The 27246-nt window shown below is 37.1% G+C and overlaps 1 protein-coding gene across 1 annotated transcript; it reads left to right on the top strand.

Moving 5' to 3' along the window:
* Positions 1 to 15989: 15989 nt before the first annotated feature.
* nat16 (N-acetyltransferase 16) lies at positions 15990 to 24053 on the top strand. Its single transcript, XM_026267078.1, has 4 exons — positions 15990 to 16203; positions 21689 to 21912; positions 22898 to 23122; positions 23226 to 24053. Exons 2-4 carry the CDS (start codon positions 21697 to 21699, stop codon positions 23790 to 23792), a joined length of 1008 nt encoding a protein of 335 aa, XP_026122863.1. The 5' UTR covers positions 15990 to 16203; positions 21689 to 21696; the 3' UTR covers positions 23793 to 24053.
* Positions 24054 to 27246: the final 3193 nt, after the last annotated feature.

Genomic DNA, 27246 nt, shown 5'->3' with positions numbered 1-27246 from the left:
AAAAAATAAAACATGGAAGAAACGTTTTGTGATTAAACCTTGTGATTAAAAAAGTTTTATGTTTTTTAGTAGTAGACTATGTACATGTCTGAAGATCATTAATAAGACTTTTTAGACTTATCAGTGCATTCGTTATCTCCTTGGCTGCCATGGTGGCTTTTTACAGAGACGAAAACAAAAAAGGGGTGAAAGTGTTCAAAGGGGTGAAAACCACTTCAGTTCGGGTCATGTAATGTTAGTTGAGTGTAGCGTTTCCGAGGGTCAGCTTATGGGTTTTGTAAGGGCCAACATGAGGGACAAGACCTACAAAGTTTTGGTGAGTTTTGCAGGGAGGTTGGTAACGTTAGTTAACATTATCGTCCACTTTAGCTAGGCTACTGTAGACTTTATATGGTACGAGTCATATCAAGCATTTTATGATGCCACTGTCAAAACAATATTTAGCCTAGGCATAGAGATTTTGTTATTTTTTATAATTTTTTATTCAATAATGCTATGTGAAAGTTTGAAACAGAAAAAAAAGTGATTTTGATCTTGCCACATTCTTGGTAAAGAAAATAAATTTTTACTCAATTTAATTAAAATGGATTTATTGCATTTTGGAACCAAACACTTCAAATACAGTAGCGGCAAGACAAAGGGATGTAGGCCTAATTGTTGTGAGAATAGCATTAATGGACAGCAATAATGGTTGTCTCCTCCACCATGTTTAAATTTTAACCCGCCCAACTCCGAAACTCTGGTATCAAAATTATTTCTGAATTTCCCAGGAGTTAATACAAATTGAGAGGTGTTCACGTCCAATTTCCTATTAGGAAACTTGTATTTGGGATAATTCCGATAGCACGTGAAGGCAGCATTAGAACTAGGGTTGATATTCAACTGGAATTGTTTATGCCAAAACAGAAAGATGTGTACCTTGACATATTTTATTATTTCATAAAATAAACAAAAACTTACATATACTTTCAGATAAATGGTTAGCATATTTTAGAGAGAAATAACTATTATCTGAATGCAGTTCTTTCTTCGAAATGCTTTTCTTAATCTTCAGTGAAGCCATTCTCCTCTGGGTTCGTGGAACCGGTCCCCACATGCCTTATAACAATAAGAGAAAATCAAAGAAAGTCGATTTTCACACACACACACACACACACACACCTAATCCAGCTAAGGCTTACTTGAAAACGACATGGTATGTTTACTGGAACAGGGCTGTGGCCTTCCAGGAACTGAGTTTGAAACTCCTTGTTGCAAAGGGCTCTGTATTCAGACACTTCCTCAGAGTCCACACTTTGGTGACGTCATGTAGTGCAGACCTGTAGGGCCATTTGGCGAGAGCCCACAAGGGCGCATTGATAGATTTTTTTGGGACAGACTCGATCGTCATGCCGGAAATAACGGTCTGGTTGTTTTTTGACAGGAGCTGCAGGTTCGGGGAATATTCTGCCTATTGTTGTTGTTGTTTTTACTATTGTGTTTGTGAGATGGCTTGCCATGCAGAGAAATCATATTTTTGCTTATGCCACCTGGGCATTAGACAATATACAGTATACATGCTTAATTAAATAATGTATACAGTTGTAATAATACATAATGTTTCATTTGAACTAAGATAAAAATTTTAACACATAATAAACATGTGCGCGATTTTCAGATGAATTTACAGGTTTAAATATAAATACTAGGTTTACATATGACTAAGTAAAGCCCTGACATTCGGTTCTATTTAATTATTTAATGAATCATAATGCGATCGTATTATTCAACGCTCTATTATTATGTTTGAGACATCAACCACAGGTCGATGACCACAATGTTTGTATAAACTGTAGGTAACAACTGGTAAAATGTGCACCTAGGTCATAAAAACCATAATGATACCACCACTTAAATATTTTCTTCTCAGCTCTTGAGTGAAATCTCCTCCCGTCCTTTGTCTGATTTGCATTTCGCAAGGATTCCTGGGGAGTTAAAGTGTGCAGAGCCTGCATTTACAGTTTTTTACAATCACTTTGTTACTATTTTCAGAACCTTGATCTCATTTTTCACAACTCTAGACACAAAACTCACAACTAATGATCAAAATGCACATTTTTCAAAACTTTAACCCTTTTCTCAATTGCTTGGATACAATCCACATAAAACTTAGATCATTTGTTCATTCAACAAAAATCACCTGTTCAATATGACACAACTTAACATCAAAGTGCTACTATTTCAAAAGGCAATTCACACATTACATTTCAAATGAGTGTCTATTCATTTCCTTACAATGATCTAACTATCAATTGATACAACTGCTCAAAATGATAAGTAACTGTTGCATTACTCTTAATGCATAGTTGAATGGAAACAGACAACAAATCTTCCATGTTTACTGTAAATCATGAACGTTTCAAGATAATGAGATTCATTGTCACCAATTAGCCCGGAGCATGAACCAATTAGACTACAATATCCATGGATGTAGCCTAATATTTTACAGTTTTTTACAATCACTTTGTTACTATTTTTAGAACCTTGATGTCATTTTTCACAACTCTAGACACAAAACTCACAACCAATGATCAAAATACAAATTTTTCAAAACTCTAACCCTTTTCTCAATTGCTTGGATACAATATACATAAAACTTAGATCATTTGTTCATTCAACAAAAATCACCTGTTCAATATGACACAACTTAACATCAAAGTGCTACTATTTCAAAAGGCAATTCACACATTACATTTCAAATGAGTGTCTATTCATTTCCTTACAATGATCAACCTATCAATTGATACAACTGCTCAAAATGATAAGAAACTGTTGCATTACTCTTAATGCATAGTTGAATGGAAACAGACAACAAATCTTCCATGTTTACTGTAAATCATGAACCAATCAGACTTCAATATCCATGGATGTAGCCTAATATTTTATCATAATGCTTCATCAGACACTGTGTCTATGGCCCCAAATACTGTACCACCTTTTCAGACTATTTACAGTATTGACAGTACTGCACTGTATAGATGCAGGCCCTTGTAATTGCTTGTCCAATTCTGACAACTCGTTATTGATGACTGAGTGCACATTGTGGAATGAGTATATAGTGAAGAGTTGATTGGGATCCAATTGCAAGAGCATAGTGATACGTAACATGGAGCCAGCAGGTGATCCAGGTCACAATGGAGGTCAAACAGTGGTGGGAGGAAGACGAGGAAGACGTGTTGGTCAAAGGAATGGCAGGGGACAGGCCTCCCTTCTGAGAGGTGGTCGTGGACCTCGTTTGAGAGGTGTGGGGGAACGTGGCAGAGGACAAGGCCATTGACCAAACAGCCTGCAATGACATCACAGCGACCAGTGTCAGGCCTGGATTCACCATGCCCGAAGGCTTTTTCCAAGATGTTTGGCTAATGAAAACATCCATTGTGATGAGATTGAACCTGTGGCCAAATCCACAACACAGAGTTGATGACAATGTAGCAGTATAGTAATTCACTCCTGTTTTGTTTCTTACAATACAAGAAAGCAAGTTGAAGAACACCGCATTTGATGTTTTACAGTACTGTCTTGTCTCTTCTATTTCATAGCTAATTATTTTTGCTTTGATTTAAATAAACCTATGGTGTGATTGTACTGTAGTGTTTTGCATCAATATATTACAAACTTTGTTCAATGATTCCACTGTGTCTGTAGTATTCTCTCTACTAATGCAGTACTTTTACAGAGATGTATTTACTGTACATGTAGTACCATAATGAAACCTGTATCATCTATTTTGTTCTACAATATTTAATGATTGTACGAACAATGACACAGTGAATCTATCGGTTGCTTGTGTGTGGGTGATCTATGATTATGTTTCAATGGTATTTCACAGTAAATTGTGTTTTGAAAGAATGATTGTGCAAGTGCAAAATTTCTTTAAAGATGTGAATGCGCAAGGCAATGTTTTGAACATTAGACAGCCTGTGTTACAAGTGATAACCGTTGTGAGTTTTGTGTCTAGAGTTGTGAAAAATGACATCAAGGTTCTGAAAATAGTAGCAAAGTGATTGTAAAAAACTGTATCATAATGCTTCATCAGACACTGTGTCTATGGCCCCAAATACTGTACCACCTTTTCAGACTATTTACAGTATTGATAGTACTGCATTGTATAGATGCAGGCCCTTGTAATTGCTTGTCCAATTCTGCTAACTCATAACTGATGACTGAGTGCACATTGTGGAATGAGTATATAGTGAAGAGATGATTTGGATCCAATTGCAAGAGCATAGTGATACGTAACATGGAGCCAGCAGGTGATCCAGGTCACAATGGAGGTAAAGCAGTGGTGGGAGAAAGATGAGGAATATGTGTTGGTCAAAGGAATGGTAGAGGACAGGCACCACTTCTGAGAGGTGGTCGTTGGCCTCGTTTGAGAGGTGTGGGGGAACGTGGTAGAGGACAAGGCCACGGACCAAGACAGCGGCAGGAACAGCCTGCAATGACATTACAGCAGACCAGTGTCAGGCCTGGATTTACCATGCACAAAGGTTTTTTCCAAGATGTTTGGCTAATGAAAACATCCATTGTGATGTAGATGAGAACCTGTGGCCAAATCTACAACACAGAGTTGATGACAATGTAGAAGTACAGTAATCACTCCTGTTTTGTTTCTTACAATACAAGCAAGCAAGTTGTGGAACACTGCATTTGCTGTTTTACAGTCCTGTCTTTTCTTTTCTATTTCATAGCTAATTATTTTTGCTTTGATTCAAATAAACCTATGGTGTGATTGTACTGTAGTGTGTTTCATCAATATATTACAAACTTTGTTCAATGATTCCACTGTGTCTGTAGTATTCTCTCTACTAATGCAGTACTTTTACAGAGATGTATTTACTGTACATGTAGTACCATAATGAAACCTGTATCATCTATTTTGTTCTACAATATTTAATGATTGTACGAACAATGACACAGTGAATCTATCGGTTGCTTGTGTGTGGGTGATCTATAGTTATGTTTCAATGGTATTTCACAGTAAATTGTGTTTTGAAACAATGATTGTGCAAGTGCAAGATTTCTTTAAAGATGTGAATGCGCAAGGTAATGTTTTGAACATTAGACAGCCTGTGTTACAAGTGATAACCGTTTTGAGTTTTGTGTCTAGAGTTTTGAAAAATGACATCAAGGTTCTGAATATAGTAGCAAAGTGATTGTAAAAAACTGTATGCAGGCTTCAGGATAAAAAGGGTACTCTGCTGAGCACACTTCAGAGCGTTAAAATGCTGAATGTGACGGCCTACAAACTCGTAGACTCAGCGAGCACGTGCAATTTAAGTCCACGAGACCCAAAGTCCACATGAAGTGCACCATTTGGGACAGGGCCATATTCAAATGTGTTGGACTATTCAATGAATGTGGACTGTTACTGCCCCTTGAGGAATTACAGAGTATGCTAAAATGTGCTGTAAAGTGCGTCATAAGAATAATCAGTTTTTTGTATAAATCTGTAGAGAGTGGAGTGCACGAGAGTTTTCCTCATTTCTAGTGCTGTTTAATTGTGTGCGTGCATCTAAAATTAAGTTTCTATGTTAATTGATTGTATTCAAAGTGTTGTTTATTGGTTATCACCATAATTATGTTTCGTTGAGTTGTTTAACTAATATGGCCTACATGGCTGATCAATCAGCGTATATACTACCTAATTGCACGATTATAATTGTCTATACAATTCCACCGTATTCTTTATATTAAGTGGAAGTACATTTGTCTTTATATTATTACGTTTATTTAAACAGTATTTATGCTATTTGAGGAAATTGTTGAATACGCTAAGAAATGCTTAGTCATGTCATTGAGCTATTTTGTGTGATGTCATTAGTGCAAACGGCCACGGGTTCGATTTCTGGTCTGACCAAAGTTTATAACTTATAAATAAGGTATTGAAAGTGAAGAATATTACTTCTGGATTTGTTGTCTTTGGCTGCCCAGGAACTGTTTGCATCCTCACTCTTTTAAACTTTGCAGACTGGCTTGAATACGAGCTGAAAATACAGGAGAGTGGTATTGAGTTTCTTGACGGAGACAGAAAGGAACTCCCTGACCAGTAGAGAGATGGACGCAAAGACTTTAAGTTCACCAAGACAGCAGCTATATTTCACAACACAGTATTGCTCCCAATACTACATCATTAGGAGAGTCCAATTCAGGTGTGGCTAAACTTCAGGACAAACCAAAAATGTTCTGTCCCTACTGCACAAATACCCAACATTATCTGAATCAGTGTCAGAATTTTAGCCAGCTCACCAAAGAACAGAAAACTAACTGGGTGAAAACCAGTAAGGGATGCTGGCATTGTGGCTGACCTCAACACAAGCACAGTGGCGTTTAAAGATAAGCAGTAGGGTATGTAAGGGCAAACATCTTGAGGCACTTCATGAATTAAATGAAAGACCAGTCAATGAGAACACCTCTCTTGTCAGCAATGCTAATGAGGTTCTGTACCTAGACAGACCCTTAGGCTGCAGTCAAGTAATGTTAAAGGTCACAAAGGTAATTATTCGGAATGGGAAACATGCTCTTGAGACATTTTCCATTTTAGACGATGGCTCAGAACACACTATCCTTTTACAAGCAGCTGCCCAGGAACTGAAGCTACATGGTAGACCAGATAACCTTGCTCTGAGAACTTTAAGGCAGGATGTGAAAATCATAAATGGTACTTCAGTCTCCTTCACCATCTTTCCAGCCTGTCAGCCTCATAAAGTGTTTAAAAATACACAGGGCATTTACTGCAGACCATTTGGGGCTCACCGAACGAACAAGCCTAGCTTCCACCTTACAGCGTAAATACAGTCACCTGCCAATCCCTTCCTTTGACAATGTTCAGCTCCTCCTGCTAATCGGCTCTGACTATCCCCACTTACTGTAGTTATCCCGATTGAGCCTGTACACCTGGGACCTCCTGGTGGACCAGCAGCGGTGAAGACACAACTAGGATGGACAGTCCAAGGGTCTGCTAAGCTTGTACAACATCAACTTTTGACCCAGCAGTGTCTCAACATATCGATAATTTCCCCTTCCAATGAGCTGTTCAGACACATAGAGAAACTCTGGCAACTTGATATACTGCCCTACAGGAGTGAGAAATTTGCCACCAGATCCAAACAATATCAAGAGGCTATTGACCTGTTAGAGGCAAAGAAAACTTGAATCAACGTCAATGGGACACAACAATATGCCACGCCTCTCTTAAGAGTTAAGGAAATGCCTAAATTGCATGCTACAAAGCAGCACTGAAACTCGTCTGGCTAAAGATCCTATTAAGTCAGAGGCCTACCGAGCTGAAATTCAGAGACTGAAACAGGCAGGTTATGTGGTTGATGTACCAGAGCAGGAACTAATGGAAAAGGATCAAGAATCATGTTTCATTCCCCATTCATCCCTGAGGAATCTGTTGGCAGAAGGAGGATTTGAACTATGACAATGGGCATGCAACTTTCCTAATGTCATCAATCATCTGCCAGAGGAAGCCAGATCAGAAAGCAGTGAGCTTTGGCTTAACCAAACTGAATTAGACCCTCAAGAACTTGTATTAGGATTACATCGGATGTGTCTGTCTGATACTCTTGGATACCGAAACCGCCTCGACAACTGTCCAACTTCCACAATGAGAAATATATACAAGGTAGTAGCAAGCCAATTTGACCTGCTTGGGTTCATTGTTCCCTATATCACTCGGACAAAGATCCTTATATAGAGTCTCTGGGCTAAGCAACGAGAGTGGGACGACCCACTACTGCCAACTGACATTCTTCAAACCTGGCATGATTGACAAAGGGAATTGCAACACCTTTCCCAAATCACACTGCCACGGTGCTATGTGAGCTCCCAGTTGGATTCGCTTAACTGTAGTCAGCAAGTACATATTTTCAGTGATGCTTCCGAAAGGGCATATGGGTCAGTACCATACTTGCACACAGAGGATCCAAAGGGAAGTGTTGAGGTAGCCTTTCTCACAGCCAGGTCAAGAGTAGCCCCTAAGCACCAGTTATCTGTACCCTGATTAAAACTGTGTGCAGCCCTTGCAAGTGCACAGTTAGCTTCCTTACTAGTTAAAGCTTACTCTGAACATTGAATCCTTTGTACTTTGGACTGATTCCACTACAGTTCTGACATGGCTTCAGTCAGAATCCTGCCACTAAAAAGTATTTGTGGGCACCAGAATTTCTGAAATACTTGAAATTGTACACTCAATTGTTCTAGATCCATTCCACAAAATAACCCAACTTCTCATTCAGGACATAGACAAAGAGCTGCATCACCCTGGTTTGGAATGGGTCTTTGCAGAGATCTGCAGAGAATTCAGACACTCTTAGGTAACAGAGCTATATTCATATGTGTTGGACTATTCAATGACTGTGGACTGTTACTGCCTCCTTGAGGAATTACGGATTATGCTAGAATGTGCTTTAAAGTGCGTCATAGGAATAATCAGTTGTTCGTATAAATCCGTACAGTGTGTAGTGTACAAGAGTTTTCCTAATTTCTAGTGGTGTTTAATTGTGTGTGTGCATCTAAAATTAAGTTTATGTTTATTGATTATATTTAACGTGTTGTTTATGGGTTATCTCCATAATTATGTTTCGTTGAGTACAATCAAGAAGCATCTTCGTTGCGTTTTGACCGAATGAACCACATTGATTCATTCAACCTGAACCACATTAGTAACTACAGTACACTCCTGGTTTAAAGTTAAAACTCCAAACTATTTCTGAATTTCCCAGGAGTTAATACAAACTGAGAGGCTTTCACGTCTAATTTCCTATTAGGAAACTTGTATTTGAGGATAATTCCAATAGCACGTGAAGGCAGCATTAGAACTAGGGTTGATGTTCAAATGGGGTTGTTTATGCCAAAATGGAAAGATGTGTACCTTGACATATTTTATTATTTCAGAAAATAAATAAAAACTTTTAAAAGGAGCAAATGTGAACATTTTCTTACCTTTACTTTCAGATAAATTGTTAGAATATTTTAGAGAGAGAGAGAAAAAAAACTATTATCTGAATGCAGTTGTTTCTTCGAAATGCTTTACTTCATCTTCAAAGAAGACATTCTCCTCTGGTTCCGTGGAACCTGTCCTCTCTGGGGTTATTACAGTAAGATAAAATCTAAGAAACAAAGTCGATTTTCACACACACACACACACACACACACACACATACACACACAAACACACACACCTGATCCAGCTAATCAAGTCCTTTAGGCTTATTTGAAAATGATGGTATGTGTACTGAAACAGGGCTGTGGCCTTCCAGGAACTGAGTTTGACACTCCTGGTTTAAAGTTACAATTCCAAATTATTTCTGAATTTCCCAGGAGTAAATACGATTTGAGAGGCGTTCAGGTCTTATTTCCTATTAGGAAACTCATATTTAGGATAATTCCGATAGCACGTGAAGGCAGCATTAGAACTAGGGTTGATGTTCAACTGGGGTTGTTTATGCCAAAATGGTAAGATGTGTACTTTGACATATTTTATTATTTCAAAAAAAAAAAAATACAAACTTTTAAAAGGACCATATGTGAACATTTTCTTACATATACTTTCAGATAAATGGTTAGAATATTTTAGAGAGAGAGAGAAATAACTATTATCTGAATGCAGTTCTTTCTGTGAAATGCTTTACTTCATCTTCAGTGAAGCCATTCTCCTCTGGGTTCGTGGAACCTGTCCCCACATGCCTTATAACAATAACACAAAATCAAAGAAAGAAAGTCAATTTTCACATTGCATGCCAGTTTAGGAACTGTATTTTTATGATGAATTGGAATTTTTGTAATGGAAGAACATACCTATAATGATAAAGAAGATTGTATTTGATAGCCTTCATTAACTTTTATTGCACCCACTCTCTATTAAACACGAAAGTTTATTTATTTACATATTTTTATTTTATTGCTGTGAGAAATTAGAAATTGAGAAAAACTGTCCCCCACTTTTGACAGAATTGTGTTAAATCATTGAAATCTGTTTTTAGAAGCCCACATTTAACTAATTTATTTAGTCTCAACTAAACCTTTGAAATATATTTTTTAAAAATGAAATAAATCAGATGCACTTCTTACTAATAGTTTAAACTGCCCTAATGGCAATGAAAGGATTTTGTTAGCATGGACAGAGTATCATTGTTTTGGTTGTGTGGTTTTAGATGTTACAGAGATTTCTTATCTGTCCGCTTATGTCTGTGTTATGTCTAATCTGAAATGTATTATGTAACCTATTTTGTTTCATTCATGATAGATATTGTCTTCAGTTACAGGAATTTATGTTTAATTTTTTTAATAAAGTAGTTTAAACCCAAATGTGCCTTCATAAAACACAGCACTACCTCCGTGGATCTTCAAACATCGTGTCAGGGGGTTTTGTATGGGATCCACCAATTATTATATGTGAAAAAAGGCCTTCCTTGTTTCTGCTCTACCATAGCCTCCTGAACTTTTCTGCTCCATTATGGTGGTCATCTCCTTCACCTGCTCTACCTTTTCTATCTCTACTGGCTCCACCATCTCCACCTGATCCTCCATATTACCTTCATATGATCTGGTCACACACATCCACTGTTCATAGGTGTGTTAAACTTGAAACGGCACTGCGCAGACTGATCTGTGTATGACATTAAAGTACATTGGTTTATTTGATCAGTCTTTTCAATGTTTCTTTGTATTGACTACATATAGGTTTGTCTTGTTTAATCAGTAGTCCTTGTGTATATATCACCCTATTGTTTCTATTGTGCTTTGTCTAGCTTTATGTAACTTGCTGATGGTGACACTTTGTCAAGTTCAAGTTCATGTTCTAGTCCAGTCATCATCATGTTAGCTTTGTATTTATTTTTTTATTTCAATAAACTGCACATGGGCTTAACTCTCTTCACCTTCAGCGGACTACATGTTACGTAATGTATCCTTTGCAGTGAATGGGTACCATCAGAATGAGAGTTTAAACAGCTGATAAAAACACCACAATAAGCTTCAGATTTATAATACAAACCTATCATGAAGATGTTATTAACTTGAAACTATTGCTTCCAGCTAAATATGGGTCCTCTTTCAATGATATTGCTTTCTCCAGTAGAATTAGTCTCTTTTATATAAAGAGAGAAATATGCACAGATGGAGCACCATTTAGCCTACAATCGAAAAGTCCGAAACAGTTCTAAGCAAATACGTTGGTGCATTATGATGTAAGAGGACAATGTGCAAGATGTTTTTCACTGGAGGAATTGTTGGATTATGGATTATTATTTTGGCCAGCAACCAAGGTTTAAAGCTCAGGAGCTTGAGGGTCAGGGCCCTGGAACCCAAATGAAACACACCTGATCCAGCTAATCAAGTCCTTTAGGCTTATTTGAAAATGACATGGTATGTGTACTGGAGCAGGGTTGTGCCCTTCCAGAAACTGAGTTTGACACTCCTGTTTAAAGTTAAAACTCCTTAATAATAGATTGGTTTATTAAAAATAAACAGCTTTTCAGTTCACAAGACTGTGGATTACTGGATACTTGTGGATTATTGTGACGTCTTTATCAGCTGTTTGAACTATTATTTTGACGGCACCCATTCACTGCAGTAGATCCATTGGTGAGCAAGCGATGTAATGCTAAATATAAGAAAAATATAAACTCTTTGGTCATTTTTGAGCAAGCTGCAAACGTTCTAATCAGATTCAATGATCTATGCTAAGCCTATTAGGAAACTTGTATTTGGGATAATTCCGATAGCACGTGAAGGCAGCATAAGAACTAGGGTTGTTGTTCAACTGGGGTTGTTTATGCCAAAACAGAAAGATGTGTACCTTGACATATTTTATTATTTCGTAAAATAAATAAAAACTTTTAAAAGAAGCATATGTGAACATTTTCTTACAAATACTTTTAGATAAATTGTTAGAATATGTTTTTATGGTGTCTCCTTTATCTATACACCTTTTACCTTTTTATTTATTATTCTCAGGTAGATAAGGAAAGTCGAATCTGGACTAAACTATAAGCATTTAAAAGTACTTTGTACTTACAATTTGCTCAGCAGACTTCCCTGTGGTCAGTTCTTGCTCACGGTTCTTAAATTACTACTCTGGTAGACAATAACTTGTCAATAATATAATATAATTTTTATTAAAGTTAACAAAAATTATATAACAGTACAATAGTACAGTTACAAAATCATGGTACAATCAGCTAGTATCAGGTGTCGAGGGATACTGTGCTATTCAGTATCCTTCCGTCGAGTCTCTCTCTCAGTCTTTTATACGTAGACAGTCAAACACGGGTGTAGCAGATCTGACCCAAATCAGACAAATAAAAGAGTCGATCAGGACTGTGGTTGAAACATGAGCCACATTCCTCAGCAAGGCAACCGGAAGACATAAATCAGTCCTAGTGCCACAAGCCAGAAACAAGTTAACCAACCAACCAACCAACTCTTTCACAGAACAGCTTTTGACATTAACAACATTAGAACAATTATTGACAATTTCAATTCGGAGAAGAGATTGTCAAATTTGGGGCAAGTAGATGCAACGCCGGACATCACGTGTAAACCCATGAGAGTACTACACAAGATCCTTTGGATTGACTTCCCCCAGCTTTAACCTCTGGTCTCCACAGAAATCTTGGTCAAAAGAATGGCACAAAAACTGTCTTTTCTACATATATGGACCAAAATGAACTCAAAAAGACTTCTAAATTAATATCAGTCCATAGCTTCACTCCTTATTCATTTATATGTAACCCACACATTTGACTATCATGTTATAATCACTTATTGTGTATGTCTTTTAATAACTATTGGATCGCTTAAGGATGCATATTCATGTTTAGTGTGTAAGTGTTTGAATCTGTTAGCTTGAAACAGTCATGACCATCAGTTATTTTTCAAATGTATCATATTCTTGTTATAGGAATCATGTCCAAAATTAGACACTGCAAGAGCGGGAAAATTCGGACCACGTGCTTGATAAGATAACATATGATTTATGATACCCCCAGCCAAGACAATATCTAATTGGTCAAGACAACATTTGAGGTGTGGCCAACAGGCCAGTTTAAATACTCAGGACACAATAAAAATTTGACTTTTAGTTTTAGCTTTTTAGCTTGTGCTATCAGTCATGCCAGCTTTTAGTTTGCTTTTAGCTTTTAGCTTCTATTAAGCTTTTGTTATTAGTCATGTCTGCTTTTAGCTTGTAGCTTTGCTTTCTAGCTTTTGCTTCTAGCCATGCTTTTAGTCATCACTCTTCTTTAAGCGCGGTTCCAGCCTGCTTCGGCCTGCACCCTGCTGCTACTTAGCCACGATGAGAAGAAACACCACCTAGTCTCGTCAAACTTTATTTCTTTTCTTTTCCGTTTGAGAGTTTCGTGTTCTGAGTTAAGTTTTGTAACGCCATGTCTGACCTCAAGTGCCCGTTCAACTTCAACCAGCCACACAACTCCGCGTCTTCAGCCAACGCCCAACCACGGGCTTCCCAAGACATCACTTCAGCGACTACTTAACTTCCAGCCAATCAGCGACATCGGGAAACACCCTTTCAACGACAACAAAGGGACACCTTTACACAGGCAATGTACCTCCAGAATCTGATTTGTACGGGTGTATCTAATATGATTTTAACCTCATTGAGGAACTCAATGCGAGGGTCAATTGAGTGATTGATGGTTGTTCACGTCTATGCAATTTCACGTATTGCTGTAAACTTGGGATTCCACATTTCCATTCTCTTAAACTCATCTTTCCCTAACTTTATATCTTCCTGCAACTTGTGTGAATGTGTGAGTGCATGTGTTTATGTGCTAAATTAGTTTAAAGCCTTGTTCATATTGAAAAGAGAAGTATCTTGTGTTTTGTGCTTACAAGTCAATGTATTAAACTGCTGATCTTGTTACTGTGCTAAGTGATAGTGTTTTCAATATACTTTGGATATTAATATCCAGCGCAGATTTGATGTTAAACGGCTCGTTCAGTGAATTGCACGGCATCTCAGTGATCAGCCGTGAAACAGTGATTCTGTTCAAATTCCCTTTAAAATCTTAAATGATTCCCTTTGAGCTAAATTGACCTGTTTCCCTTACACGGGTGCCAAGCTCTCTTCTTATGTCATCAACTTGAATGCTGCCAAATCTTCCGCCAAGGCTTTCAGTTGTTTATGGCACATTCCTTTCCAGTATCTAGCTCTTTTCCTCTTCTTTTTCCTCTTAACCATCTGTTACATACACCTAAACTACTACATTTTCCATTTATCATGAAACTATTTCTAATACATAAGTGCTTTCTACTCTAAATCAGTCAATACAAACATTTCATGCAAGTAAGCAGTTTTCTTAATGGTAGTGAAATCACACAATACATTTTCCACACAGCATTAATAATTGCGTTACGTATTTGTACTTAAGCAAACGCATTACTACTGCTTAGGTTACATCAGTTTAAAGCAAATCAAGCATTAATCAAGACAGTATAATTGCAAAATCATCATCTCCATTAACAAATATATTAGAGAGAGAGAGAGAGAGAGAGAAAACTATTATCTGAATGCAATTCTTTCATGGAAATGCTTGACTTCATTTTCAGTGAAGCCATTCTCCTCTTGTTTCGTGGAACCTGTCCCCTCATGGCTCATAACAATAAGACAAAATCAAAGAAACAAAGTCGATTTCCATACACACACACACACACACACACATACACACACACACACACTCACCTGATCCAGCTAATCATTCCTTTAGGCTTATTGGAAACCACTGGAGCAGGGCTGTGGCCTTCCAGGAACTGAGTTTGACACTCCTGGTTTAAAGTTAAAACCCCTTAATAATAGATTGGTTTATTAAAAATACACAGCTTTTCACTTCAGAAGAGCTTATTGATAGACTGAATTCAGGTGGATTACTTGTGGATTATTGTGAAGTCTTTATCAGTTGTTTGAACTATAATTCTGACGGCACCCATTCACTGTAGTACATCCATTGATGAGCAAGCGATGTAATGTTACATTTATCCAAATCTGCGCTGATGAAGAAAATTGCATCTACCTCCTTGATGGCATTTTCAACATTTGCAATTTCAACTGTTTCAACTATTTCATCTATCCCAGCAAAAGTTCAGCTAAATGTTATATTGTTCCTCCTACCTTAAACTAATTTAATCAAAATATATTGTATAAGACTTGAAATAAACATATCAGTGCTTACTATTTTAGTGTCCTTTATGTACTTTAAAGGGAAACTCCACTTTTTTCAAAATAAGCTCATTTCCCAACTCCCCTAGTTGAGTTTTACCGTTTTCGAATCCATATCGGCCTAGAAAATTGCAACTTTTCATTTTCCGTCAGTCTTAGTACATGATGTAACTACAGAAGAGTCAAGTTTTATACAGGAAAAAATATTAACTCTCTGGTCATTTTTGGACAACATGCTAATGGTCTAATTAGATTCAATGATCTATGTTTAGCCAAGCTAAATGTGCTACCACCAGACCCGGAGATCAGTTAAATGGATTGGTAATGGTAAATCTCAATGCTGGAGCTGGAAAATGAGACTATTTTCAAAAAAGAAGAGTGTTCCTTTAATATACATCGCAACTACATATAATATATATTTGAATAATTTTCCTATATATGTATGCTACTATATTTGCTAAATATGCTCCGTCTTTCTATCTACCACAGGGTCCTTGACCTGGAAAAGGTCACCGATTTCGATACTTGTGTGAGCACCTGCTGTATACCATCTCTTTTGCATATGCAAAGCCCATTTACTCAAATGCGGCTGTGTATGTACAGTATCCATCAAAGTTGCAAAAACCAAGGGAAGCAAAGCATGCACTGAGTCAACAGGACAGCCCTAGTAGAGTTCAGACACACTGGGAGTGAGAGAGAGACATAGAAAGAGAGGCAGACAAAGAGAGAGGAGAGAGAGATCGATCATGATTGGGTGATGTTTTAAGGGGTTGGCATACCTCCCTGCTCCCTACTGGGGGATGGGGATGGGGATTCTAGGAGGGGCTTCACAGTGACCTCATACTTATATATTCTAAGTCTGAACCGGCATTTACTAAATATTCTGCCTTTAATTTAACTGCAGCGCAACGAAAGCTTACATCTATTCAGCATCTGTCAATCTGACCTCTGTATTCTTCACAAATCCAACACACGACGCAGAGGTAAGTCAAATCATCTACCGTGTCCGCTGGAGAGGATTCTGCGTGTGCAGTCTATGTATTGTAAGGGCTCGACGCCTTCAAACAACCATTGTACTTGGATTTTCGCGTCTTCAAATTGTCATGAATATCACGAATTTGTTGTGTATTGTCTACCCCATCCCTTCTCGCGTATCACGGAACAAATTAATAAACCCCAGAGACGACAAGGCAATGAATGAAATGCAAAGAATTTGCCGGAGACTCGGGTTTTGTTATATGTTGGCATTCATGTTTGCGCTTGGTCTTCTCTGTGCGTGCGACGTTTTTCAATTTATGCCGGATGCCGGTAGTGCAACATCCGCGGAATGATGAAAAATGTAGCGCGTAAACCAATTATAACAATGGAACTGTTTTGTAAATAAGTTAGATGATAAGAAGTCATGTCTATAGCCTCCCTCCTTTAAGTTTTAAAACGTTATGCACAATTTATATAAAAAACGTGCATTTATATTACAATTTACTGGTGATTTATTTTAAACTCAAACGAAACATTATATGGATGCATATAAAACGTGAATTGCACGCTTATAATAGTAAGATTTCTTAGCCTTAATTTTGTATTTCGAGTGAGTGGGGGCGAATCAATAGGGGTCGTTTTGCAGTGATGCTGAGAACGTTGCAGCTTTGGCTTTAAAGATTCTGAATGCACCCTTCGTTAAAGACATCATTGTATATCTGTTGTATTTATATCATATTTATATAAATCTTGATGTCTGACTTTGTAGAATACGTGACATACACGTTGCAGTTGAATGTAGGCTGAAGCGTGTTTTTTGATTTGATGATGGAATGTGCTTATCCTTCTGTGGGTGTTTGGTACGTTTGGGCCAGTGTGAAGTCGACACTCGCTATCATAGGCCCATCGTAGTTATTTTCCACTGGAACGTGAATGCCTATGCTGACGCACCATACCTCCAGTGTACATGACATAACCACGAGAAGTAGGAGAGACATATGGCATGGCCTATTATTAATGGACATGGTGTGCAGGCAAGCTGCTGCAGTGGTGCGAGGCATTTGCCAGTGTCATGCTTGGCCCATTTGGTTTGTAATGTTGCTCCACATACTGCAGTATTGCATTTAATGAGCACAATTTAAGTTCAGTGCATACACACACTTCTGTGGTTTTCTAGTATGTCTAGAAGAGAGGTAAGTAGTCCTGATGGTCTGAATTGACAGAATACGTTTTTATCTGTCAAGAATAATGTTTTAAGCATGCAGTTTTTTTTTGTTCATTATGATGTTGTCAAGCATGATTGGTGAGTGCCTGGGATAATTTACCCACAAATGAAAATTCAGTCATAACCCACTCGGCCTCATGTTGTTCCAAACCTGTCATGTTGTAATGTTGATGTTTTTTCCAGGGATTTATAAAGAATCTTTACACAGCTGTTTTCCATCCATTCATAGTAACTGTGGGTGTCATGCTCCAAAAAAGGACAAAACCCTACCATAAAAATAGTTTGTATGCCTTGTGTCATATGATAGCTTTGTGTGAGGTTACCCCAATGCTAACCTTGGGACGTTGCGCCAGGTTGGAAGTCACTTATGCTGAAATGCAGTTGGTTCTAATATGTCTTGTAAAGTGAATGTAATGTAACAAATCAAAGCAGTCACTGAAGCAATAGCTTATGAGTCATATGGGCTGTTGTTTAAATGAACTATATGAACTGGCATTGTATCAAAAAGAACATTTGTGTTCCAAAAAACAAAATAACACATACGGGCTTGGAACGACATGAGAGAAAATAAAAAATGACTTTTTGGGTGAACTATTCTGTTCTGTATTTTTAGAATGCTGTTATGCACATTTCTCTTCACATATTCACACAGAGCTTGCTGTATGTGTTGAGTCCACTTATGTTATCATGCACATGTGACAGGACAGAACTAGCCACTGACCTAAATGTGTGCTCCATATTAAGACACCAGATTAATACTGCATGAAAAAATCATTGAGAATGAATTTATTTAATAGGATTGAGTCTCATCATGCGTATGTTGATTTGCATTTAACACTTATGTATTGGTTGCTTTGTAAATCTAAAGGTTAAACATCTTCCTTACAAAATTGTATTGAAGGCATTTAAAATGTTAATATTATGAAAACAAGCAACATTATTTTTCAAGGTTATCCTCTGAGCTCCCATAATCTGGTATAATGAATTTATATAAACAAATAGATGGGAGGGGAACCTAATGCATTTCAATGTATTGTCCTCTAGATAAAGATAGATTAAGACAGAAGGGAACATAAAATGAGACTAGAATTAAACGGGCAGAATAGGGTGATACAATTAATTAATTAATAATCTTATATGATGCAAAAAAACAAAACAAAAAATCAAAGGTACAGTATATTTTATCACAAATGTTTTAGTTTTTATCATAAATATTTCATAAATTAACAAATGCTTTCTTTATTTGTTCAGATTATGTTAATGTTTTACAATTGGCATATACATTCTTTAACCTTCCTTAAAGATATATTCATTTACATCCTTTTGACTTTCTTAGTCCGCAAGTCTCCACTTGATGGTCATGTTCTTTGTGAAAGTTTCTTATTCATTCCCAATTCATTTTCAAACGCATTTCCATATTATATATGTTTATTTTTATACAGTGACTAACATATTTTTTATAATATGCTGTTAAAGGCATACTCCACCCTAAAATGAAAATGTTGTCATTATTCACTTTACCCCCATGTCGTTCCAAACCGGTAAAAGCTTAGTTTGTTTTTGGAAAACAATTTAAGATATTTTGAATAAAAACCGAGAGGCTTGTGGCTGTCCCATAGACTGCCAAGTAAACTACACTGTCAAGGTACAGAAAAAAATTTAAAAGCTTTGTCAGAATAGTCTATCTGCCATCAGTGGTTCAACCGTGATGTTATGAAGCGACGAGAATACTTTTTGTATGAGAAGAAAACAAAAATAACAACTTTGTTTAACATGTTGTCTTCTCTGTCTCTCCCCACATCACCGTTAGCACCATTTTGGAAAACAGCTGCTGAACGCAAACTGCGTACGCACTTCTGTCCAGCCGTGACACAAGGATACACTGTTTTCTTTCAAATCAAAGCATAAATTCAGATAGAAAATGTGTCCTTGTGGCGCGGCTGACACAGAGGAACGACATGGGGGAAAGTGATTCATGACAACATTTTCATTTTGGGGTGGAGTATCCCTTTAAGATGCAAAACAGCTATAACATTTTGCCTAACTTGTTAAAACTGAAAAAGGCATTGGTCATACAGTAAAACACAGTGTGCAGTGAAAAATAAACTCAAGTCTATAGTGAGTGCACACTCAATCAGACTGAACCTTTTCTTTCCATAGAAGCCCAGTATTTAGAAGTACAGAATTTCTGGTCAAGTTAGACACTACACCATAAAATCATTGTTAAAGATTGTAGGGGCATGTTAAGTTGTCTATACTTACAGCTGTGCAGTGTGCAATAATCTCATGAGAGCCACTTTGACCATAGCAGTATCACAGTTTGAACGGAAAGTGAGAGCAGGTGTTTACTGGGTAATAATCACTTCTTGGTTGTGGTAATTTAAGTAAGCAGTAATTTAACAGACACTCAAAGCAATGTTTAGTATATAGTTATTAAAAAGATAATTCCCCTGGTGTAACCAGGGTTAAGTGCTTCCCTACAGTCCATATATCACTCTTTGCAATGACTGAACTTAAAACCCTTTGACATTACCAGCCTAGATGGGAAGTGTCTCATTCAGTAGTAAAGGGCAGTGGTACACCAACATCATGGGTTCCAGGGAATGCATGAATTGATATAAAGCATAATCTAAATATATTTCTAAGTGGCTTTGGATAAAAGTGTTTGCTAAATTAAAAAAGATTAATATAAAGGGAAGATTCCACAAATATTGTGGTCAGGTTCTCTGAAGAAGTGTTGTTATCACTAGCGAGCAGTTAGCTGTCAATCATTCAGTACAGAGAACTTTATCAGTTGACTACATCTACATAGTCTACACCTGGGTTGTCATGATCTACTCAGCAATGTGGTTATTGTCTTGACTTTCATATTTAGTTTTTTTTACACCTCTTTTCTTTCTGATGTTATACGTTTTCACATTCATTCTCTCCTTCAGTGTGACGTAATTGTAATAACTCTGCCTGACGCAACTTTAAAATCTATCCCAAGGAGATATGACAAGCCCTGTGATATAACAGCAGAGAAGGATTTAGTTTTTTTTTTGCATTTATGTAACACATCTCATTGGAAGATGTCATGCACAATATCTGCATGTTCACAAACACTAATTAACACATTGGTGCTAACACCAAAAGAGTTATAGTTATATAAGATTTGAGTATATTTTCATTTTAAATGTATTTTTTTCAAATACATTTAAAAAAAGATTGTTTGGACCTCATTAAGGGACTGTTATAGCCTCACAGATTGCACTAACCTGATGGAATTTGCTAATTGGCGCTTTGATATTTTGTTCTCTTATTTTGAGAGCTAAATTAATTTGGGGTTAATAAGGGTTACTCAGATATAGACAGGGCATGACTTAGGTTAGGGAAACTAGGGGAAGACATCGATTCAGTCCAATGGAAATATCAGTTTAAGCGAACTATCCCATTATAAATTGAAGGACAAATGAAAGACTATGAGAGACAGTCACATGGAAATTTGGAAATCGAATATCGCATAGCAATTGGCAAATGAACCATGAATGAATAGATTTTGTGACAGCCCCAGAAAGTCCTGCCCAATGCATGTTTGCCAAACCCAAACAACCTTTCAGACACTGGGGGTTTTCCCACTACAGAAGTGCATCAATGGAAAAGTACCAGGGCTTTCTCAAGCGGTACGGGCCCAAGGGGGTGCAAACAATGTTTGCTCTGTGACTTGTTCCCGGTGTTGCTTCCAGTGCACGGATTTTCAGCCTTTCAATCCCCCGACACTCAGTAGCCATGTATGCGTGCCTGCACACATCTGCCTACCCATCCGCTTCACCTTCCCCTGGACGTCTCGCACCATTATTTCCCAAGTCCTTTCAAAAAATGTGTTTATTTTCTACTGGGAACCAGGGCAGTGCTGCTCAGTGAGAATTAAAAAAAGGATTAAGGGTTCTGGCAATAGGAGGTGGACATGTCTGTGTGTGTCTCGCATTTGGGCATGGTTACAAGTTTCGTTATTGATGCCAACCTGCTGGCATGTTGGCACAAGAAGATAAACACTGCGACATAGGCACAAACCTTGCACTGTACTGAGCTGATAACGACCCTCACATGATTCGTTTTTTTAAGATGCTATCTTGACATCCTAGAAATTTAAATAATCAGGAAACTAAATTTACAAAGGGAGCAAAAAAAGGGTAAAATGTTGCATGGAAGCTCTTTTTGAGTCACAGATCAAATAAGTTGAAACCTCATCGTAAATATCTTTCCATGGTTGACTGTGTCCGCAGCTCTAAGGATGAAGATTGAAAACAGCCTGCCCTGCTCTCAACTCCCTGAAGCCCCTCCTCAGACCGGGCTGGATTTTACAGTGGCAACGGAGGAGGACTTTGATGATATCATGGCCATGAGCAAGGATATCTATGGCGGCCTGGACTATCTGCCCTCCCGCTATCAAGCCTGGCTACAAGAGAGCAACCGCACTGTCATTTTGGCTCGCAAGCAAGGCAAAGTGGTAAGGAAGCGGATATGAGGAGCTTATTGCAATGCATGTTCCATCCTTAGTGATTAAAGGAATAGTCCACCAAAAATGAAAATGATTTACTCATTAAACTTTATTTTGAATGTGACTTTATTTTGTGCAAAACTTACAGGTACAGGAATCCTAAATCTGAAAATATTTCATTACACCTGCTGCTAAAACATTATGCAAAAGAGTAAAGACTTTACGTAAACCAAATCGTACCTAATAATAATAATAATAATAATAATAATAATAATAATAATAATAATAATTCTAATAATGATTTATTAAAACTTAATTTTTCATTTATAACAAATGTCATAAATATATCAAATAATTGTATATTTATAATATTTTCTATATTTATATAAAAATAAAGATAAATACATTACTTTTGTACTAATACATTTTTTTAGTAAAATAAAAAGTACTATTTAGTTTTATTAATTTATATTCACAGCTAATATTCATTGCTTAATTTCTTTACTTTCAAGGGTAAACCTTCAAGCCTTTATTTTGGCACAGAACTGCACAGAGAGAGTTTCTGCGTTTAGTTGAAACCAGATTAATAATTACAAATTGATCGAAATGCTGAACGCACAGGCATTTTGGAAATTTTAGCGAATGTGAAAATGAAGTGAACCTGGTGCACATAGTGTTCCCAGATGCACATAATATGTGACAAACTCACAGCGGGAGCAGAGATGGAGCATTTATTGTGGCTCTGAGACATCGAAAATATCAGATCATAAATTAACACAATTCTATAGTTCACTCTGAAATACTATGTGTTTTCAATTACATCACAGCTTTGTGTGATGTGATAAATGCACTAAGTCATATCAGATTTCAGTTTCATTTTGATTAATTGTGCATCCCAAAATGAAACTGACAGAAATTACAAAAGAGCACCAAAAAACTTTCTCTTTCCTCTATCGTAGATATAACTCTCTTTTTATGCAACCACATTTTCCAGATTGCACTAGAGTCAGTGTGTGTTATCGATGATGGCGAGACCATGCTGGTGGAAGGACTTCGTGTTGCCCCACAGGAGAGGGGGAAAGGTGTGGCAGGGGTACTTCTTCGCTTTTGCTCTCAACTGGTTAAGTCCAAGTACCCTGACGTTAAAGTTAGCAGACTGACAAGAGATGACCAACTGGGGCCAAAAGACTTCCAGAAGTACCGGCTCATCACCAAACAGGTAAAAACCATTTACAGTCAAATATGTACATTTGGTTCAGATCTGAAATAAAAACATCTAAAGCCACATTGTCTTCATTCTGTCACCTAATTCAAATGTGAAGGGAATCCTTCTGGTGCGCTTCTGCGCCGAAGACCTTAAATTACGCCTTGCTGATCTTGGGCCTAATATCACTGTAGCCGGGGAGGGGCTGTCCACCACAAACATCCCGGTCCGTCTGGAGCCTGCAGAGGTGCATCAGCTCTTCCTAAGCGATGTTCTAATGCAGGGGGTCCTTCCCAATGCAACCATCGTTCAAGACTGGCAGCCATTCAAGCCTCTGCCTAGCAACATGGCCATCCTGCTGAAGAAGGACATTGATTGGATGGTTGACGATGCCAGGAGCCCAACCATGGCCAGCTTGTGCACTTTCCCATTCCATGTGCCAATCGGTGATGACTGGTACTACCTCAACATCGACATGTTTGGTAAAGACCTGACGCTGGCCATACAACAGCTGCTGTGCCACCTGAGGTGCCACACTGGCACTCTGAAGGGTTACGTCATGTGTCAGGTGTTCCTGGAGCCTGCGCTGTGGAAGCCCATGGCTGATTTTTTTAGGGAGACCCTTAAAGTGGAGCTGGTGAAGGAGTACACAGAGCAGTGCGTCGTGGAGTCTGATGTCGTTTAGTCAAGGAGCCTCAGAAACACCTTCCCTTAAAATTAGACACCAAACCTACAGTAAAGAGAGGAAATTTAACATCTCCCTCACATATGGTTCCCATAAACGAAAAAAAAACACAATATATCTACTCTAAAGGAACGAAAAAACGTAATCTCTATTCCGCTTAATGAAAATGCTCTCATAGGATTTTATTTATTTTAACAACAACTAATTAAAATGAAATGCATGCAAGTGAACAAACTAGAATAAATGTAGTAGATGCTTGTTTAGGTTATTTAATTTATTTCCATATGCAATACTGTAAACGGCGGCACTGACAGGACAGGGACTGGAAAAGAGGGGAGCAGTTTTAGTTTATATAAATTAGGGTCCCACATTGTTCCAGGCCCTTTCATTTGTTGGCATCGCTGACAGTGAAAGCATATTTACTCATGCTGAGTTGAAAAGAAAACTGCACAATCTTTAGGGCACTTTATGATAAAAAAAAAAAGAGAAAGGGATCTCACTTTAGTGTCAGTTGCTTTTTCAGAATGTGGCACTGTAGCTGCTAGAGTGTTCAGAGAAAAAAAAAAATAATTCTGGGACTTTATAACAGGCTGCCCATATGGAGATCGAAATGGTCTTCAAAGGAAAATTTAATTAACATGCAAATACAAAAAATTTCCACATGGGGTAAATGTAATTTCAGACTGAACACCTTTCTAATACGCTCCTCGAAAAATTAGTTACCCTTCCTCTAAAGATACTTTACAGTGCTTTAAACTCGGTATCAAATTATAAATGTCTTGCTAAGAACTTGCTTATGCATTTAGATTACAGTCTCAAGTTTTTGCTTTAAGTACTTGAACCTGTTTGCTAAAATTACGTTCTATCGGTATTTGTACCTAACTGTAGAAGTGCAATTTCAATTATACACTGGAATATTGCTAGAAGTACATTCAGTTAGATATGAACTAATAATTAAACAGACAAATGTTTCAGATTCATCATTTGATTTAGATTTAAGTTCTAAAATAATTATAAATGGATTATTTGGCAGGATCACATCTAAATACAAAAGACAGGAAATATAAGTGCGTGTGTGTGTATATATATATATATACATATATATACTACACTGGTGCAGTCTAACATATGTTAATGCTTAATTTAATATATATATATATATATATATTTCACATAATTTACCTTTATTCCACACTGCTCTGTCCCTTCTCTGAGAAATGTGCTGATCATTTACTGCTTTTATGAAGCCCCTCCCTCAGAAATAGGCGATGGGCTCTGATGGGCTATGAAGGAAATTTATCCAAATTAGGTGCTCCAATTAAAAATTAATAATAATAATAAAATAAAAAAATAACAATCAAATAGTGATCATCTCTGAAAATCTTAAGCTGGCTCTTATGATTCACTCATGGAATCAGGGAAACAAATGAGGACAATTGGAAACCTGAGCAAAACAAGTGACAACTACTCATCTCTATGAAGATTTTTTAAAAGTTTTTTAATTGTTCTTTTGAAGATGAAAGACACAATTTATCAGAGGAAAAGAATGGACAAAATCTTATAGGACACATCATCTCCTTCTATTGGCCTGAAGTGAAGAAAGTGAAGTGAGGTATCATCAACATGGAGGAGAAAAAAAAAGAACAGAAAAAGCCTTTAGATATCTTCAGAACATATTTAGTTCTTTTGCCCCAAATCCAGATTGCAGCGTGCTTTTCCCTGAAGCACTGTGGCAGAATGAAATTCAAATTCAGTTAATTTATAGCTTAATATATACATATGAAAATATATAACATAGTGTAACTGATAGTTTAAGCACTCATATTTTGTTAGACAGATTTGAATTCAAATCTGTATCCACTAAACTAAAGCCACAAATTTCTATATTCTTCTTACTCATTTTGTGTCTGGTTTGACTTCATTTGGTGGACTTATTTTGTACCCTTGTATGAACTCTCAACATCCACTGATGAAAAGGAGGCCTCCTCTCCTCCTTCATTTGGACAGCTGCACGGGGGACTTGTATTGCGTCAGAATTTATAAAAGGCAAACAGGCATTCTTTTTTGATTCTGTAAGTCAAGGCATTTTACAGATTATTAACTGTTATTCCAATGACAGTTTATTGCATTTGTATAGGTGTGCATGTATGTATGTATGTGTGTATATATATATATATATATATATATATATATATATATATATATATATTAGGGCCGGGACTCGATTAAAAAAATTAATCTAATTAATTAGAAGCTTTGTAATTAATTAATCGAAATTAATCGCATTTTAATCGCATATGAATATTTGACCTGAGAACAGTGAGAAGTAATTTTTTTTCACATGGATTTATAGTATACCATTGAATAATGACTGAATACATAAGCTTAAGCAACAAAATATTGTTTATTTTTGTTCAACCAAGTCTAGCCAGACCAGTGCAATTTTTGCCATTAAGTGTAGCAATAGCATATTTAGAAATAATTTAGAAATAGTACATTTCAGAAATTCAGGAAGCTTATAGGTGCTGAAACCTTCTGTAAAGTGTTTTTAAGTAAAACACAATACTGTCAATTACATTCAGAACATTGGAAACCCTGACTATTAGAAAACATCTCTCTGTTGCTTCAGAGGCCATAACATACTAAGTTCAACTCTCAATAACCTTGGCCAAAACGATAGAGTTCAACATAAACTGCCAGTTGCACCAACAAAATAATACACAGTTCAACATAAAGTGTAAAGTCCACGCTAGCTGCTATATTTTTTGCGTTGAGGTGATACTTGAGGCTCGATGTGCTGCGCCTGCGGTGATATGTGAACGCTAGTTGGTGCTTCAGTATAATCGGTCCGCGGAAACTCATCCGGTGAGAAACGTTCCGCGGTGCAAAAATAAGTTATTAAAAATGCGGGAATTTTTTTTCTGTAATTAATTAATCTTAGTTAACGCGTTATTTTTTGTGTAATTAATTAATCTCAATTAACTCGTTAAAGTCCCGGCCCTAATATATATATATATATATATATATATATATATATATATATATATATATATATATAAGTTTGTTTGGAAGGGGGGCGATTTGAAAAGGGAATCTATTTCAAGTTAATTTATGGCCGAAATATCAAAATCCTTCATGTCAGCAAAATTATAATAGACAGTCGTGAAGCACAAGAAACATTAATGCATCAGTTTGCCATGAAAATGACATTTTCTCAATTTAAATATTGGCCTTCAAAAAACTACACATGGTGTTAGAGTTAGAGACTTTTAAATTTGCCTCTAAATCACTTGCCAAAATTCGACATGATGGATTTGAGACCCAGAATGTGTTTGGTATGTGTTTTCTGTTGTACATAGCACAGTGCATCTAGATTTATGTGGGTTTACATCGGAGGTGGAAAGTTCCCAAGGTACACTAGCCTCTATATTTAGCTGTTACTTTCTTTTGCGTG

This window comes from Carassius auratus, chromosome 7, assembly GCF_003368295.1.
Source record: "Carassius auratus strain Wakin chromosome 7, ASM336829v1, whole genome shotgun sequence".
NCBI classification, from domain to species: domain Eukaryota; kingdom Metazoa; phylum Chordata; class Actinopteri; order Cypriniformes; family Cyprinidae; genus Carassius; species Carassius auratus.
The sequence above is the reverse complement of the archived record's forward strand: the minus strand, read 5'-3'. Positions and strand labels throughout refer to the sequence as shown.